Raw genomic sequence first — 15,506 nt, 5'->3', positions numbered from 1 at the left:
TATTACTTCAAGCATTTTCAAATGTTTCACTGATACCGTTTGTGACGTTTGCATTCGTTTTGTCTACAGGACGGGGCCGTCGAGACAGCAGGAATATTAACAGGAGACCTGCAGAATTTAACCATTAAGAGGCCATTCCCTGTGGAAGATCTTCAAAACATATTGAATGGGATCTTTGGTAATTTATTCCAGTTTTATTGTTTTTGTTTTTTCCAACAATGATGGTTACAAAAGTTAGACAAATTCTAGCCATTTTAAAGGTAATATGAATTATATGAAATAAGTCTAAGTTAATGAATTCCATCTGAAATAATGAAATCAATCCCATAAAGTTTTAACATTAGTTTCATAGAATGTATGGGATGATATAAATGTCATATTTATCTTGTAAAATGTTTGCAGTTTATTACGTAATAAACGTATATTTCTGGTCATTACATTCAAACAGAAGTCTCGAATTTCTCAACTAACCAGTGGTCTTATACATTGGTATATTTGTTTCTTTCGGATAGTTCCTTCTTTGGGAGTATTGGATCTTTCCAGTTTTCATGGCTCACTTGAAAACAAAGGAAAAACATAGCATATTAGTACCTTTCAAAACACATTGAGAGTATGAAAAAGTTGTTTGGACATTGTCGAGCACGTCAGGGATGTTAAGGTTGGTCGAAAAAAGAGGCGAGCATAAATCGAAATAGGTCGAAAGAAAATGTCAAAATCTAGATCGAAAGGTCTAAATACTCGTAATTCAATAAACTTCATAATTTGCATTTTGAATTACAAATGAACGTACATATTTATTCTGAGCCGTGTCATTGCTCAAATGAGTTAAAATGTGATAGGCATCTCACTTGAGAGCAAACCAGGTACTTATGTAATGCAACTTAAGGTAAAAACCATGAACCCATGTATACATAATTAAAGTTCTACATCGCTGAAAAAGAGTCATCATGACCTATGATTTTGATGAAAAATAATAACTGCATCAGAAGAAAATCTAAAGTGTTTCAATTCCATACTTTGTATGTATAATCTGGAGAACTTGTTGTGTTGACTTTTTTTGAATACCCATAGTAGGCGATCCCGTTTCGTACGTAGGTTTTGACATTTCGGTACATAACATACCTGTACATGTTGTTGAGAAACTTGCTGGGATATAACATGCAGGCAAATAAGGAAGACAACAGCCATCAGTGACGGGCCTTATAAAATACAAACAAAATACAGAGGAAGAAAAACAGATACAAATAATACCCAAAAACAAAATACACAGGAAGAAAAACAATTGCAAATAATAGAAAGGAAGAAAAACATATACAAATACTACCCATAAATAAAATACAAATGAAGAAAAACAGATACAAATACTACCCACAAAAAATATAGAGGAAGAAAAATAGATACAAAACCTCCCCTCGAACAAAATACAGTGGAAGAAAAACAGATATAAATACTACCGTCAAACAAAAATGTACATATAAACAACGTACACAAAATAACTACTCATATGACGTCATTCGGATTCGGTCCACTTACGTCTGTACTCAGCAACGTAACCACTTCAACTCACGACTGGTATGTTGTGGGATATACATTTCACTATTTCACAACAAATAAAGTGTGTGTGTGTGTGTGCGTGTGTGTGTGTGTGTGTTAATTTGATATGTCATTTCATTTCTATGCCTTAGGTGCAGTTTCATGCAATGTAACAAACATTGTATAGGCTGTCGAAGTTGTAGTATCTTTAATTATTTGTTGACGGTTTTCTAATCAGGTACATTGGATATAGTCGACACTTCAATTACCGGAATAGTTCCCGAAGTTCTCATAGATCCAGATAAGGAGATACTGATAGAAGCCATACGATTGGAATACAACACACAAAATCCACCGAGCAACAACACGTTGACAGACGAGGAAATAGAGGAGAGAGAGAGGATCATTCAGGAAATTTATGACACCCGAAAAAAACAGCAGGAAATTGTCAGACAGCGGTCTAAACAGGTAAAGTAGCCAGCGGTCTAAACAGGTAAAGTACTGTAGCTAGCAGCCTTAACAGGTAAAATAGCAAGCGGTCTAAACAGGTAAAATAGCCAGCGGTTTAAATAGGTAAAATAGCCAGCGGTTTAAATAGGTAAAATATGCAGCGGTCTAAACAGATAAAGTAGGCAGCGGTCTAAACAGGTAAAGTAGCCAGCGGACTGCACAGGCAAAATAGGCAGGGGTAAAAACAGGTAAAATAGGCAGGGGTCAAAACAGGTAAAGTAGGTAGTGGTCAACATAGGTAAATTAGGCAGTGGTTTAAACTGATGAAAAAGGCACCAGTCTGACCAGGTGTAGTAGGCAGCTGTCTGCACAGGTAAAATAGACAGCAGTCTAAATAGGTAAAATAGGAAGCGGTTTAAACAGGTAAAATAGGCAGCGGTCTACACAGGTAAACTAGACTGGTGTAAACAGGTATAATAGACAGTGGTCTACACAGGTAAAATAGACTGTAGTCTACACAGGTAAAATAGACAGTGGTCTACACAGGTAGAATAGACAGCGGTCTAAACAGGTAAAATAGACAGCGGTATACACAGGTAAAGTATACAGCGGTCTTAACAGGTAAAATAGACAGCGGTCTCAACAGGTAAAATAGACAGCGGTCTACACAGGTAAAATAGACAGCGGTGTAAACAGGTAACATTGACGTGGCCAAAGAGCGGTCTTAACAGGAAACGTAACAGAAGAGTGTGGCGGTCTAAACAGGTAAGATAACAACAATGGTCTAAACAGGTAAGATAACAACAATGGTCTAAAAAGTAACAATAATAGATCTGATGAATATGAATAAGTCTATGATATAAACCTTCTACACCTTTTGACATTAAGATGTTTTAGTTATTTGCATGGCTTTCGTTATAAGATCTAATTGTTTTCCAGGCTAACGAAACAGTTCCAAAAATCGTGAATGCTTTAGTGAACTCGCAGGATATAATTGGTAGAACGCTTGTGCCCGGGGAACCAGAAACAGTTATTGAGAGGGATAATGTTATCATTTCTGTTGAAAAAATGACTGGTGATACGCTTAACAATGCCACCGGATTTAACAAAACTGGTTTTTGGATGGAGTTGGATCGTAACAGTACAGAGGATTCTGATGAAGCGGAGGAACTACTTTTGCAGGTACACATCGAGTAATCATAAGAAATTGTCCACAAGCAAAAAATTCACTGTATGTATAGTTTATTAAATGCGATTTATTGATAAAATACATATTTTCCTTAAAAGAATTTGTCAGAATTATTTTATCTTAAAGACGGTATTGTCTGGAGTCTCGATGCATGTATTCATCATTTTTGTCCCATCACAATGGAGCGTTTACATTTCAAAAATATCATAATTTTTATCTTCAAAAATAAAACCAAGAAATTGGTGTACTTATTGTGTAACGATAATTATATATATAAATATATATATTGATACATGTATTTTTTTTTTTTTTTTTGTCACATGATTTTAATTCTGTCCTTTTACCATAACATTCAGGCCTACTGTTTATTTAACATTATGTTGTCAAGCTAAGTAGGATCCTGAAATAAACCATCATTTTCTGTATACTTTGATGGAAAGTTGAGAAACAAGCTTTATATGTGTGGTATTACCTACACTTGTACGAGAAAGAGCAGACTTGAGAGATTCCGACGCCTTGGTATTCAAACTTTTATCGAACAGTTTAAAAATGTGAACGTATAAATTAGCCCTCATCTAAAAGTTTGGAAAAATGTTACAGCCAATCTCGAAAGAGGCCGATGGGCCTTAACAGTCACTTTAGTTCTTATTTTAGGGGTGATTTTTTTTCACACTTGAACAAAATATTATTAAGTGTTCAAAACAAATAAAACAGACTTTTCATTACAGATATAAGACAGTTGAGTATTTGATTCTAGCGACATTTGGTCTATACCAGGAAACTAGAAACTTTATCACATAGCTGACTACTTTGGGCCATAAACATTAGCCCCTTCGGGAAGGATCGATATGTGATAATATTAAACTGCCATCCCATAATGATAGCTTAGTTGTTATGAATTTTATCTTAATTCAACAGACATTAAAAAGATAATGCTCAAAAACATTATTTCCGTATGTAATCTATGTTCCCAAATATTAATAAAGCAAATTATTAACCTTCTATTTATCAAGAGTATTTGATTCTACCACATCAGGGTCTTTAGAAAAAGACTTTTATAATTTCATTCAATTTCACCCCATTTTGCCTAGACATTCAGGTCCGTTTGGAGGGGATCATACGATTCACAAATTTCGTTGACCTTTGGCTATGCCAAATTTCATTGAAAATGGTTAAGGGGTAACAACAGAGAACTGAGGTGGTAACAGACACATTATAATATTTTTTCTTCTTTCTCTACATAAAATCATACATAAAAACGTTTTCAATTCATTTTGCAAACAAGGTTTTGTTTTCACTTTTTCATTATGATTAATTTTATTTAAAGTTTGACATGCCAACATTTGTTTAGTTTATAGCAGCAGGGGATCATCACAAGAACCCTATTTTTGATATCTAAAATATTATGTCATATTTCACTATTTTTTTTAATGAATTAAAGTAGCTTACCTCATGCTATAGATAATATCTTAATTGATTTCCCGTCATGTTACCTCGAAGAATGGAAAGTTCCATTTTAGTGGAAATTGCATTTTTTTAATATAAGTTCAAAAAGATGTTTAATACAAGTGAATTGACTGTTAATGCAAAAACATACATTAATAGCAGCTTCGTTTTTTCAAAAAGATGTGACAGTTTTGATAATGAAAAATAAGATGCAGAGTAATATTTATGGTATTACTAATGTAACCACACACTTGCATGCATCTTTGTTGTAGAAACGCCAATTATCAAGAGCAAACATGATAGTTCGGTCATTTATTAGTCAATTATTTCAATCTAGTTGTAATGTAGCTGTTTTTGAGATCAGCCATAATTACTAGATATTTTTATACATTATGTGTTATTTTCAGACGGCAGTCTTCAACAAGATACCACATTACCACGGTGTCGGCGCGAGCAAAATTACGTCAAAGGGCATCATGTTGGCTATCAAACAGAGCGATGGTACCCGAAAAAATGTCAGCATGGATATGCAAATTTCTAATGAAGGTGTAGCTTTTGCAAAACGATATCAACCAATTTATCTGAAAGATGACCCAGACCAAATGCTGTATTTCGTTTTTGATGTATTGAGTGATGAGGACGCAGTGATGTTTTATATCTTACCAGACAATTTTAACCCGTTCCAATATGACTCGTATGGATTGTATGACGTATATGCTCGGAACGATGAATATCCTTCAACTACAACGTTTGACTGGTCCTATAGTATGAACATAAGAGACTGGGTAAATGATAATGTTGGTTTCAAGATATTTATTCCGGAGACATTTCTCAAGGCAGGGAAGGTTTACATAGCCTTAAAACCAATTCCAGGTAAGCTTCTATAAATTATTTACCCGATCAGTACATTAAAGTAATGTAATATAGTAGCAAAATGATGGGGGCTGCGGCGGACGAGTGGTTAAAGTGTACGACACTTAACCTCTAACCCTCCACATTTGAGTCGCAAGTTCGAAACCCACATGGGGCAGTTGCCTGGTATTGACCGTAGGCCGGTGGTTCTTCCAACTACAAAACTTGGCACGTCATTCAATGACCCTGGCTGTTGATAGGACGTTAAACAAAATAAACCGAACCAAATATTAGAATCTAATGTAAATCCATTCGTGTTCGCGGACCTCCTGCATATTATTTTGCTAGTTTAAAGATGGAACAAATATTTATTGAAACCTTGTATCACTAAACAAATCATTTTAATCACGAATTCAAGTGAGTACACAATTAAAACTTTATAGTTCGCACTCGAAAATTCAGTGAATCACAATTCTTGATATGTGTTCACATTCATCTGTTTACAGCACCACCAATTCCAGAGATCAGTAACAGGATGAGAAGAAGACGGTCCGCAGATGTCAATCAAACATTAACTAATCTGACAACTGCATCTAATGCATCGAATATATTCGAACCTGCTGACGTTAACTTCACAACCGTCATCGTAACAACTGGATGTCGTACATGGGACGAGGCGGGAGCGAGATGGACATCCAAAGGTTGCACGGTATGTATTCTACCATACCTGGGTTTTGAGAAGAAAACTTTTGAAATTTTATTCAATTGACCCCTTTGCCACGACCTTCAGGCCCCTTATGGCTTGGACGAAATATAATTCACATCTAAATGTTGCACGGTAAGTTACATTTCAACCTGTCATTATTTGATCATCCAATTTTTTAATTTGATTTAAATTTCCTGATTTTTTTTTTATTTCAATATTAACATTGTTTTGGTAGGTATTGCCGTTTTCTACGATGAACGAGACGGTTTGCCGATGTGCGGACGAGACAGGGAATTTATTTGCAACCACATTTTTTGTTCCTCCAAATACTATTGACTTTAGTGGGGTGTGGGCGAAGTTTGATCCTGCGAATGCATCTGTATATGGAACAATAGGGGGGATTTTGATCTGCTATATGTTGCTATGCGTCTGGGCTCGGAGACACGACAAGAAAGACCTACTCAAGGTATCCTTGGTTTCACTACTCATTCTAAATATTGTTAATCTTGTGTAGCGTACGTCGTTATCTGACGCTGAGGCATTCATTACATGTTAATAAGAAACATGAATATTTGTAAATTATAAATAGTATTGTCATTGTGTCGATTTCAAAGAGATTGTATTTGGTGTCTTTAACAATGTTGTGTTTTCTAGTTTATTATTATCTTATTACATTCTGATATTTAACGTTTCCAGTGGACGACGCATTTCTTAAGCGACACTGACAGGAATGATTCCTACTTTTATATTATCAACGTAACCACGGGGTTACGGCGTGGATCAGGCACCAAATCCAATGTCAGCTTCGCCGTAGCAGGAGAAGCCTCAGACTCTGGAGTAAGAATTCTTAGCGATGGAAAATCACAGGTACGATTTAAACCAACACAACCATTCTAATTTTCAAGTGCATACAATATCATAATTGTAGTTGATTCTAGCAAATAAAGAATAACATCCGTATTGGAATAAACGTGTCTCTATCATTTTCAAGGGATTTGATCATGCCTGCACCAAACGCTTTATCATGGGGACAACAGAAAATCTAGGTGATCTGAATTACATACGGATTTGGCATGATAACTCGGGTACTGGTGCCAACCGTTCCTGGTATCTCAGCAGAATTACTATAGACGATCCACAAGTGCATAAAAGGTAATCGGTATTTAATCGCATTTACATTATTTTGAATTGACCTAGATCGCTCATTTAAGTTGATATTTGTGCCTGATTTAATCATATCTCATTGGAAAATGTTTCCTGTTACTACGACTTGCGATGCTTCTTTAGTAGATAAGCCAATGGTTACGGATTTTAATACTCATGAAAATGGCTACAAATGTATATCTTTGAAAAAACATTAATTTATTTGAAAAAATTTGTTTGCAGATATGTGTTTCTTTGTGACAAATGGTTTTCTTATGACCACGATGATGGAATGATCGACAGAACTCTGCCTGCTTGCGGCCACGAAAATCTAACGCAATTCGGTGTCCTGTTCTACCAACGCGCAATACAAGGCATTACAGAAGATCACTTATGGCTTTCAGCATTGATGAGACCGGAACGAAGCAGCTTCACGCGAGTGCAAAGAATATCCTGTATAATTATGTTATTGTTTCTAACAATGATAACCAATGCCATGTTCTTCTCGCCTAATGAAACCGAGAAGACCGGAGCGGTGTCGATTGGGAGCATGACGTTTTCCTTGAAGACTGTTTATGTATCAGTTGTCGGTACTCTTATCACAACAGTTCCGGTGGTACTTGTGGCTTTGCTGTTTTCTAACTCCGAAACAAGGCCATGCAGAAGAAGAAAATCCAGAACAAGCGATGATGTTTCTGACGACGTATTCTTCACAAATGATCATCTGATTCTGCCTTCATTCATACCTTACATCGCTTGGATTATCGTTTTTCTAGCCATCACAGCTTCTTCGTTTTTCTTGCTACTGTACAGTATGGAATGGGGAAAGGCTGCATCAGAGGCATGGCTCACTTCATTTGTCCTGTCATTCTTTGAGTCGTTTTTGTTCGTCGATCCTCTAAAGGTAATGTGTCAACTCACTTTCACTTCATTTAAAACAAAATATAGTGTGCCAGGATACCATAGCCTTTAAGAAGAAAAAAATTGTATCAACAGCGATTGAAATTGTATTTGCGAACTTTCGAAAACGTGTGTTTCCTATGACAAGCGAAGCATGCATATATCATGACGACAGCTCACTATTCGGTGACAAAACCAAAGCGTGAGGCAAGCTGTGAAATTGTCAATATGCATTCAATCGCAACAGCAACCAAATCCTGTTGAATCTGACTGACGGATATTTTTATTAATACATATATTAGACAATATTGATCATTTACACGTGCTTGACACTAACACGGGAACACACTACATATCACACAGTTTAAACGCACTCAACTATATAAGCTATAGCCTTATATTATCGCTTCTCTACTGAAAACACTTCGCTAATTGCTGTCGCAAATACTGGCCGAGACATATCACAGTCTTTAAAAATGGTAGTTGCTACTCCTGCTAAGCGCTCAGCATATTAGGAGTGGGACGACTGGTTCGCCTGTTGTCAGTACAATGTGACCGGGGGTGTCCTGTTTGGTGTCTTCGGCAGTATGCTTCAGTGAGGTAGCACTTTAAATCGCCAAAAGTTCGGCCTATCACAAGGAGACTTAACACGAACATACCGCAGCCTCCCAAAACACACATACGCACGCACGGGAGGCCGTCTTTAAATGACCTAAGCTGTTAATAGGACGTTGAACAAAATAAACCAAACCAAACCAAATATATAAACATCATTTTTTTTACAGAAAAATGATGAATTTTCTTTAATTTTGAACAAAATAAAATCACCTTTGAGTAGCGTATCACACACTTTCGATTCGTGTGCACCTAAATATTATCATAATTCTTCTGGACCGATTTAGCTTATGTTGTTTGTAATGGTATTATTATCTTTCAGGTTGTGTTCGTGGCGGCAATATTTGCATTTATTTGTAGACGACCTTTCGACAGTCAAACATCAAACGTCAATTTAGATGAAGTGAAGAGAGTGTCAAGGACGTTCATCGGGAACTCCATGAGAACCTATTTATGTAGGTGTTGTTTATACTCTTCAGAATATGATCAACATTTCTTCTTTATTGTTCTTTTCAACGTTTCCTGTTTTTCAACGTTTCCTGTTTTTCAACTATTTCTACACCGTTTTCGCATACGTCATGGCAGTTAACAACTAACAAACTACACAAGATCTTTTTCATTTGTGTAAGAATACATTGAATAGATATGTTGTTTGCGCCTTAGTTTTCATCTAATTGTAAAGATTTATTTACCAGCATATATCAGATCAATTATGTTGTGCTAGGTTTTGGTATACATGCATTCATCCTGTGTTATATATCACAACCTAGATATGTAAACTGACATTCACGTTTGATTTATCAGCCTTCCGTCAGGATGTACTGAGCGAGAAAGATGAAGATGCTGAAAATGCTGTAGCAAGGGCACGTGAACAACGCCTGAAGGAGCAGCGAGCTATGATGGTATTCATAGAGCTTCTCTTCTACGCTGTGTTTGCCTTCATAGTCTATAGCATTAGCTATGTAAATCGGGACCAAAGATCATTTGCACTCAAGGATAATATCTATCGTGGCCTCAACGACTCTTATGGCCAATTTGGTTATGGCAAGGTAGGACCTCCAACTTTCACAATAGTAAAGTATGACATTAATATAATTTGGATTTTACATTTAATACTTGGACGTTGCGTTCTAGTGTTCTACAATGTCCATAATTATGCAAAATTATGTTTCGTTAGTCACTTTTGAGAAAAGTATTAGGTATTCGGCGGCAGAAAAAATGAAGATATCAGAAAAAGAAATAGCGCAAATGAAATACGTACAAAACTCGTTCTGATATACTTCTAATTTCACATTTTTTCTATAGATAAGCGATGCCGCTGGTTTCATTACATGGCTGAATGGGACCTTTTTTGAGAAATATTTTCCCGAAACCGACTACAACGGAGATCCGCTCGATGTAAGGGATAGCTTTTTCTTCTCGGGTCTAGACAATGCAAAAATTGGTCCACCACGGCTACGGCAAGTTCGAATGAAAAGAGGTAAGTACTTTGTTTTCTAATAAGATGAAGATAGGCATAAATTCACTCCTTCAGTAGATATTTATTAGCCAGCGACAGGTTCAGCAACTTGTGCCCGATACCTAGGCCTGTGTCTCTTTATTGACAATGAAATATGTTTAAGCCCACTAAAGCTTTCTCTAACTTGTCCTAAAGATGTGAAGTATTCCTCTTTGCTCAATATCGAATTTTAAGCTAACGCTAGACTCCGTGTAAATCAAAGACGATACAAGAAATTATAAACCATAAAAGTTCACGGTACCATCATAAACTTTGGCTGGAAATGTTTTTGATGGCATACGCTTCTTACAATATGATTAAAGACTAATGTTTATGTTGACTATAAGATTATGTACGGTACTCACGTGCAGAGGTCAAGAGACCAAATTTCCTAAAAATCCATTCAGGCATTTAAAGGAAATGTTGATGGACGAAAGACAGCGGACGCTGCGCCATACTCTAAGCTCACCGGCCCTTCGAGTGAGGTTAGCTTAATAAATCTGTCAAAACGGAGTTATTATTTGACATACTATACACATTGACATCTACTCTCAATTTCCATTATTCAATACGGAAAAGGATTTTAAAAATTCAAAATCTTATCAAATAACACAATTATCACTATTTTTTGAGAGGGGGGGATCTACGGATGAACAAAATACCATTCTATGTATCTACGAACATATATCTCTGCGCTTTTGACTTTTCACAGGAAAATGTCCTTACGCGAGACTTATTGAGAATCGTGACTGCATTCCCGGTTACAATATGTACGAAGAAGACGAGCAATCCTACTGTGTCGGTTGGAATGGTGACACGTCCCCGGTGTGTAGTAGTCCCAACTTCTATTCGATGGATGCGTGGCGGTACCAACGGTCCGAGGACATCTGGGGCACACCTATAACAGGCGAATATGAAACCTATGGAGGGGGAGGTTACATCCTAAAACTTGAGAATGGTCTGCAGAACTCAAGATACATAGTACAGGAACTTGTGAAATACCATTGGATCAACAGAGCAACAAGAGCAGTTTTCTTGGAGTTCACGCTTTATAATGCAAATACAAATCTCTTCTTGTATTTGATATTCTTGACGGAGTTTACAGAAAATGGTGGTCTTTTGACATGGGTAGATGTATATCCCTTCCGGCCTTACCAGCATACAGGAGCACTTGGAGCATATGCTATGTTCTGCTACTTAATATACCTTATTGTTTTGATTTATGGGACTGTAGAGGTTGTTAAGAAAATCATCAAACAGCGATTTCGATTTATCACAGATTTATGGAATATGACGGATCTCTCTTGTGTCATTTTGAGCTACATTGGTGTTATCTTGTGGTGCCTACGATTTGTTTATGCCTCACAATCCATGGCAATTTACTATGAAGATAAAGATGCATTCATCAATTTCCAGCATGTTGTAGTATGGGACGTGACGTTCAACGTTATCATTGGCATCATTGTCTTCGTAGCAACAATACGACTTCTTCGTATGATGGGATATAATAGGCGGATGACACAGTTAGCAAGCGTTATATCAAATGCTTCATCTGACTTGAGTGGATTCGCTCTTATTTTTGGAATTGGATTTTTTGGATGGGTTTTGCTTGGTTATTTCTTGTTCGGATCAACAATGCGTGAATACAGAAGTGTATTTACGACATGGGGCAGCCTTAGTAATTCCCTTATAGGAAAAAACAAACTGGATGCTATGACACGTGCAGCTCCGAACTTTGCCAATTTTTATTTCTTCACATACGTGATCTTCATCATGCTAATTCTTATGACGGTTTTTTCTGCAATCTTGAATCAGAGCATCACCACTGTGAGATCAGACATCAACAAACAACCCGACGCGTACGGCATAATGAATATATTGCTAAAGTACATCAGTGGACTTCGGAACTTAATCTACAGTGGTAGAAATGAAGATATGATACACTCCGATAGAAGGCACAGTAAGTGTTTGAATATTACATTATTCTTATCCGAAACTAAAGAACTAAGGGAAGTGAGCAAGGTTCGTAATAATCCCGATGCACACTGCTTAAACTTTGGGTTACTATATCGATATTTCAGCTAGGACTCCTTTTTAACGAGACTGATGGAAAAGAGAAGCAGTATTGTTTTCGTGCAGCATTTTATATTGATGAAAGTTTGGCTAAAATCTGCTAATTCCAGACACATTGACCTTTGATTGATAACGCTTATATTCGAGTTTGTTCAAAAAATGCTGAATGTAAAGAAATCCGTGAAACTTAGTAAATACGGCTGCCAGTACAGGAAATTTCCTGTTTAGTAAAAAGATGTATATTTTCTCAAAAATGTTTCTGATGTTGGAATTCAAAACTCCTCAGTCCTCTTATACAGCATCAGAACCTCCGCCGGTCACAATATATACATTTCTGCAAAATTATTGATAAAACTTCAAATCTCCATAATTGAACTTGCGAGGCATATGTACCTAGAATACTGATAAGATGTAATTGGCTTCAGAATTTGGTATTGAAGCTTCGGGCAGGAGCGAGAAATATAAGTTTTGCACATACAACTGTTACGTCCGCCTACCCAGCTTGCTACAACAGCTCTTCAGTAAGGTCGACTGCAATACCTTATACCCGATTTCTCATATGATCGTTTTATTATTACATTCCAGTTTACAACCCTGCCAGCGGTCACCCTCGTCCTAAAATGGATACTACAAATATTATGAGGACAGTCAGAGACATATTTGGCAATAGATGGGATGACGAGGTAAGTTTTTCTGATATTGTAAGACGTTTAACTATTAATAGCAACATAAAAAATAATGTTTTAATTAATATGTTCGGTGTTATTTAGTAAACGGAGCAGTGTCTTAGTACAATTTCTAAACACATGCGAATGGATTCACTTTATTACATATACTCTTCTTGGCGATATCAGATATATTTTTATCACAAACGAATGTACATGTGTACCGTCAAAAGGGCATTAGATGGGGAAACAATTATTAGTGAAAACAGATTATTATTTCAAGAACAATAAACATATACTTACTTCATTTCCTATTTATTTTATTGTTTAGGAAAGCAACGAACCGGTGCAATCCTTTGATGATATTTGCTTAGACGTTCCGGTACAGGACACTTATCAAGTTGGCTCCCATGGCTTCAACATATATTGTCAGGAAGAGAAGACAAGTGAAATGGACGAATACATTGACGCGCTTGTATTTGGTAAACTACCGTTAGAGAAGAGGGAAACGTTCCCTCTTAAAACTAAGAACACTGAACCCTTACCAATGTCATTTTTGTAACTTACTTTCTCAACGCCTACTATCAAACGTGAATCACTTGCAACCTTACTTGTTGTAGTTTGTGTGATTTAATGCGTATTTGAATAAGATGTTTCTATTTACATTAACATATTCAAATGGATCACATGTGCATTATCTGGAGGAATAGGAACAATAATGGATGACACGAAAGACTGATGGTTTTTCACGATTACTTGAATTATACAATTGATGTTTGTTCAGCAAATAATATCTATATACGTACCATTTGGGTGCATTTTCGTCTGTGATACTTAATACTTAATTCATGTTCGTTTTGCATTTTTTCTTTGTTGTCAGTTTTATTAAACAATTGGTTAAAAAAATGACATCATTGTTTTCAATATGAATCATTTTACATAAACTGTATAATCAAACATAAGAACACGCATGCAGTACGGTCACTGCGTCCACACGGGCGTTGAAAGTAAGAGAGGCACAAAAATAACGTTCCTTCCTGTCGCGCCTCTGTCGTAGGTGTGTTGTTAAGACTGCCACAAGTACTTCTTACTATTTCTACGAAACAGAGACACGCGAAAAACGCAGAGAACGTTCAATTAAATTTCCTATGGATTAGTAAACTGCTGGTCTCGCTTTCAATACAAATCAAAGACATTTAAAAACGAGGCAAATGGGCATAATCAGTAGCAGTATAGTGGTAGACAACAATTGAGACTGCAATAATGCATGTTGGCCAAGCCGGAAATAACAACACTTGGTCAAGATATTCTCAGGATCACTTCAGGCAAGTTAGAGCTATATATCTCCGAACCCGAGAAGTTTAAAATATGTTGTTCAGGAAAACCATGATTGCGCAAACATGTTACATAATGGCCGCCGTGGCTGTCATGTCGAAGATTTTACGAGGTCGAAAAATAACACTTTGCCGGCTTCCTTTCCTTATCATCCCCACTATTTTCCAGTTCGATGGTACAAGTGGGACTTTTCCCATGTTCAGACTATTCACAAATGATAACAAGAAAGAATTTTAGTATATCGCTTATACCTTTTATTCCATAAATACTGCATATACGAATATGATATCTCCCACACACATCAATTTTCAAACTATAAGGCAGTTTTCATGACATTTGTTGTCCTATACGTGTATTATTGTATCCATAAACCAAATAAAACGTAGTTATTCGATAACAACTGAAGCATTAGACTCTTCATGTTGGAACTTTTTTGCCACTCTATCCCTCAAAAATGGGAACAATCGAAATAAAGCATGCCTAACGAACGTGTTTGCCACTCTGCCCCCTCAAAAAGAAAAAGAAATGAAATATATCATGTCTAACGAATGTTTTTTCATAAATTATTTTCTAGGCAAATACAATATTTGACTGTATGGTGTAATTTGACATTCATTATTCAACATATTTCCAAGCCATTATTACATGTAATATTCACGTTTGACTTCCGGACCATACTTTGGCTCAATATGGATTTCGTAAATCAACAAAACTTAATTAATACAAAGACGCTAATAAATTAACAAGGAAATTCCGACGAGCAGGAAAAATACCAAGAACGAGAGAAACACATAAAAAAGAAAGATATACACAGCAACAATTAAAACATACAAGACCACGTGGCCTAGAACAGTACGCATATCCTGCTTAAACGACGGTAAGAACATATCGGCTTTGTAAACGTCGACCGTCCAAAAGAACTTAAATGTAAGTAAAAAAAACTTTCGATAGGTGAATATCATACAAAAGAAGTCCACATACAACAGTTTCCACTCTTTGTAGGATTGCATCCCATTATTGTGGTCAATCGTCCAATCAAAAGGGCTTTTATGTCTCATTTACCATACTTGCATACTTACCTTCCATTTAAAAGCGATTATC

At 36.4% G+C, this 15,506-nt stretch overlaps 1 protein-coding gene across 1 annotated transcript; it reads left to right on the top strand.

Annotated features, from left to right (window-relative positions):
• The first annotated feature begins 5,031 nt into the window (after positions 1 to 5,031).
• LOC117325635 (polycystic kidney disease protein 1-like 2) lies at positions 5,032 to 13,979 on the top strand. Its single transcript, XM_033882027.1, has 12 exons — positions 5,032 to 5,491; positions 5,977 to 6,179; positions 6,412 to 6,642; positions 6,873 to 7,043; positions 7,168 to 7,328; positions 7,563 to 8,223; positions 9,157 to 9,289; positions 9,639 to 9,883; positions 10,140 to 10,314; positions 11,045 to 12,292; positions 12,991 to 13,088; positions 13,402 to 13,979. Exons 1-12 carry the CDS (start codon positions 5,095 to 5,097, stop codon positions 13,630 to 13,632), a joined length of 3,954 nt encoding a protein of 1,317 aa, XP_033737918.1. The 5' UTR covers positions 5,032 to 5,094; the 3' UTR covers positions 13,633 to 13,979.
• The last annotated feature ends 1,527 nt before the right edge of the window (positions 13,980 to 15,506 follow it).

Source organism: Pecten maximus, chromosome 1 (assembly GCF_902652985.1).
Source record: "Pecten maximus chromosome 1, xPecMax1.1, whole genome shotgun sequence".
In the NCBI taxonomy this organism is placed as follows: domain Eukaryota; kingdom Metazoa; phylum Mollusca; class Bivalvia; order Pectinida; family Pectinidae; genus Pecten; species Pecten maximus.
This window is presented reverse-complemented; position numbering and strand designations above follow the sequence as displayed.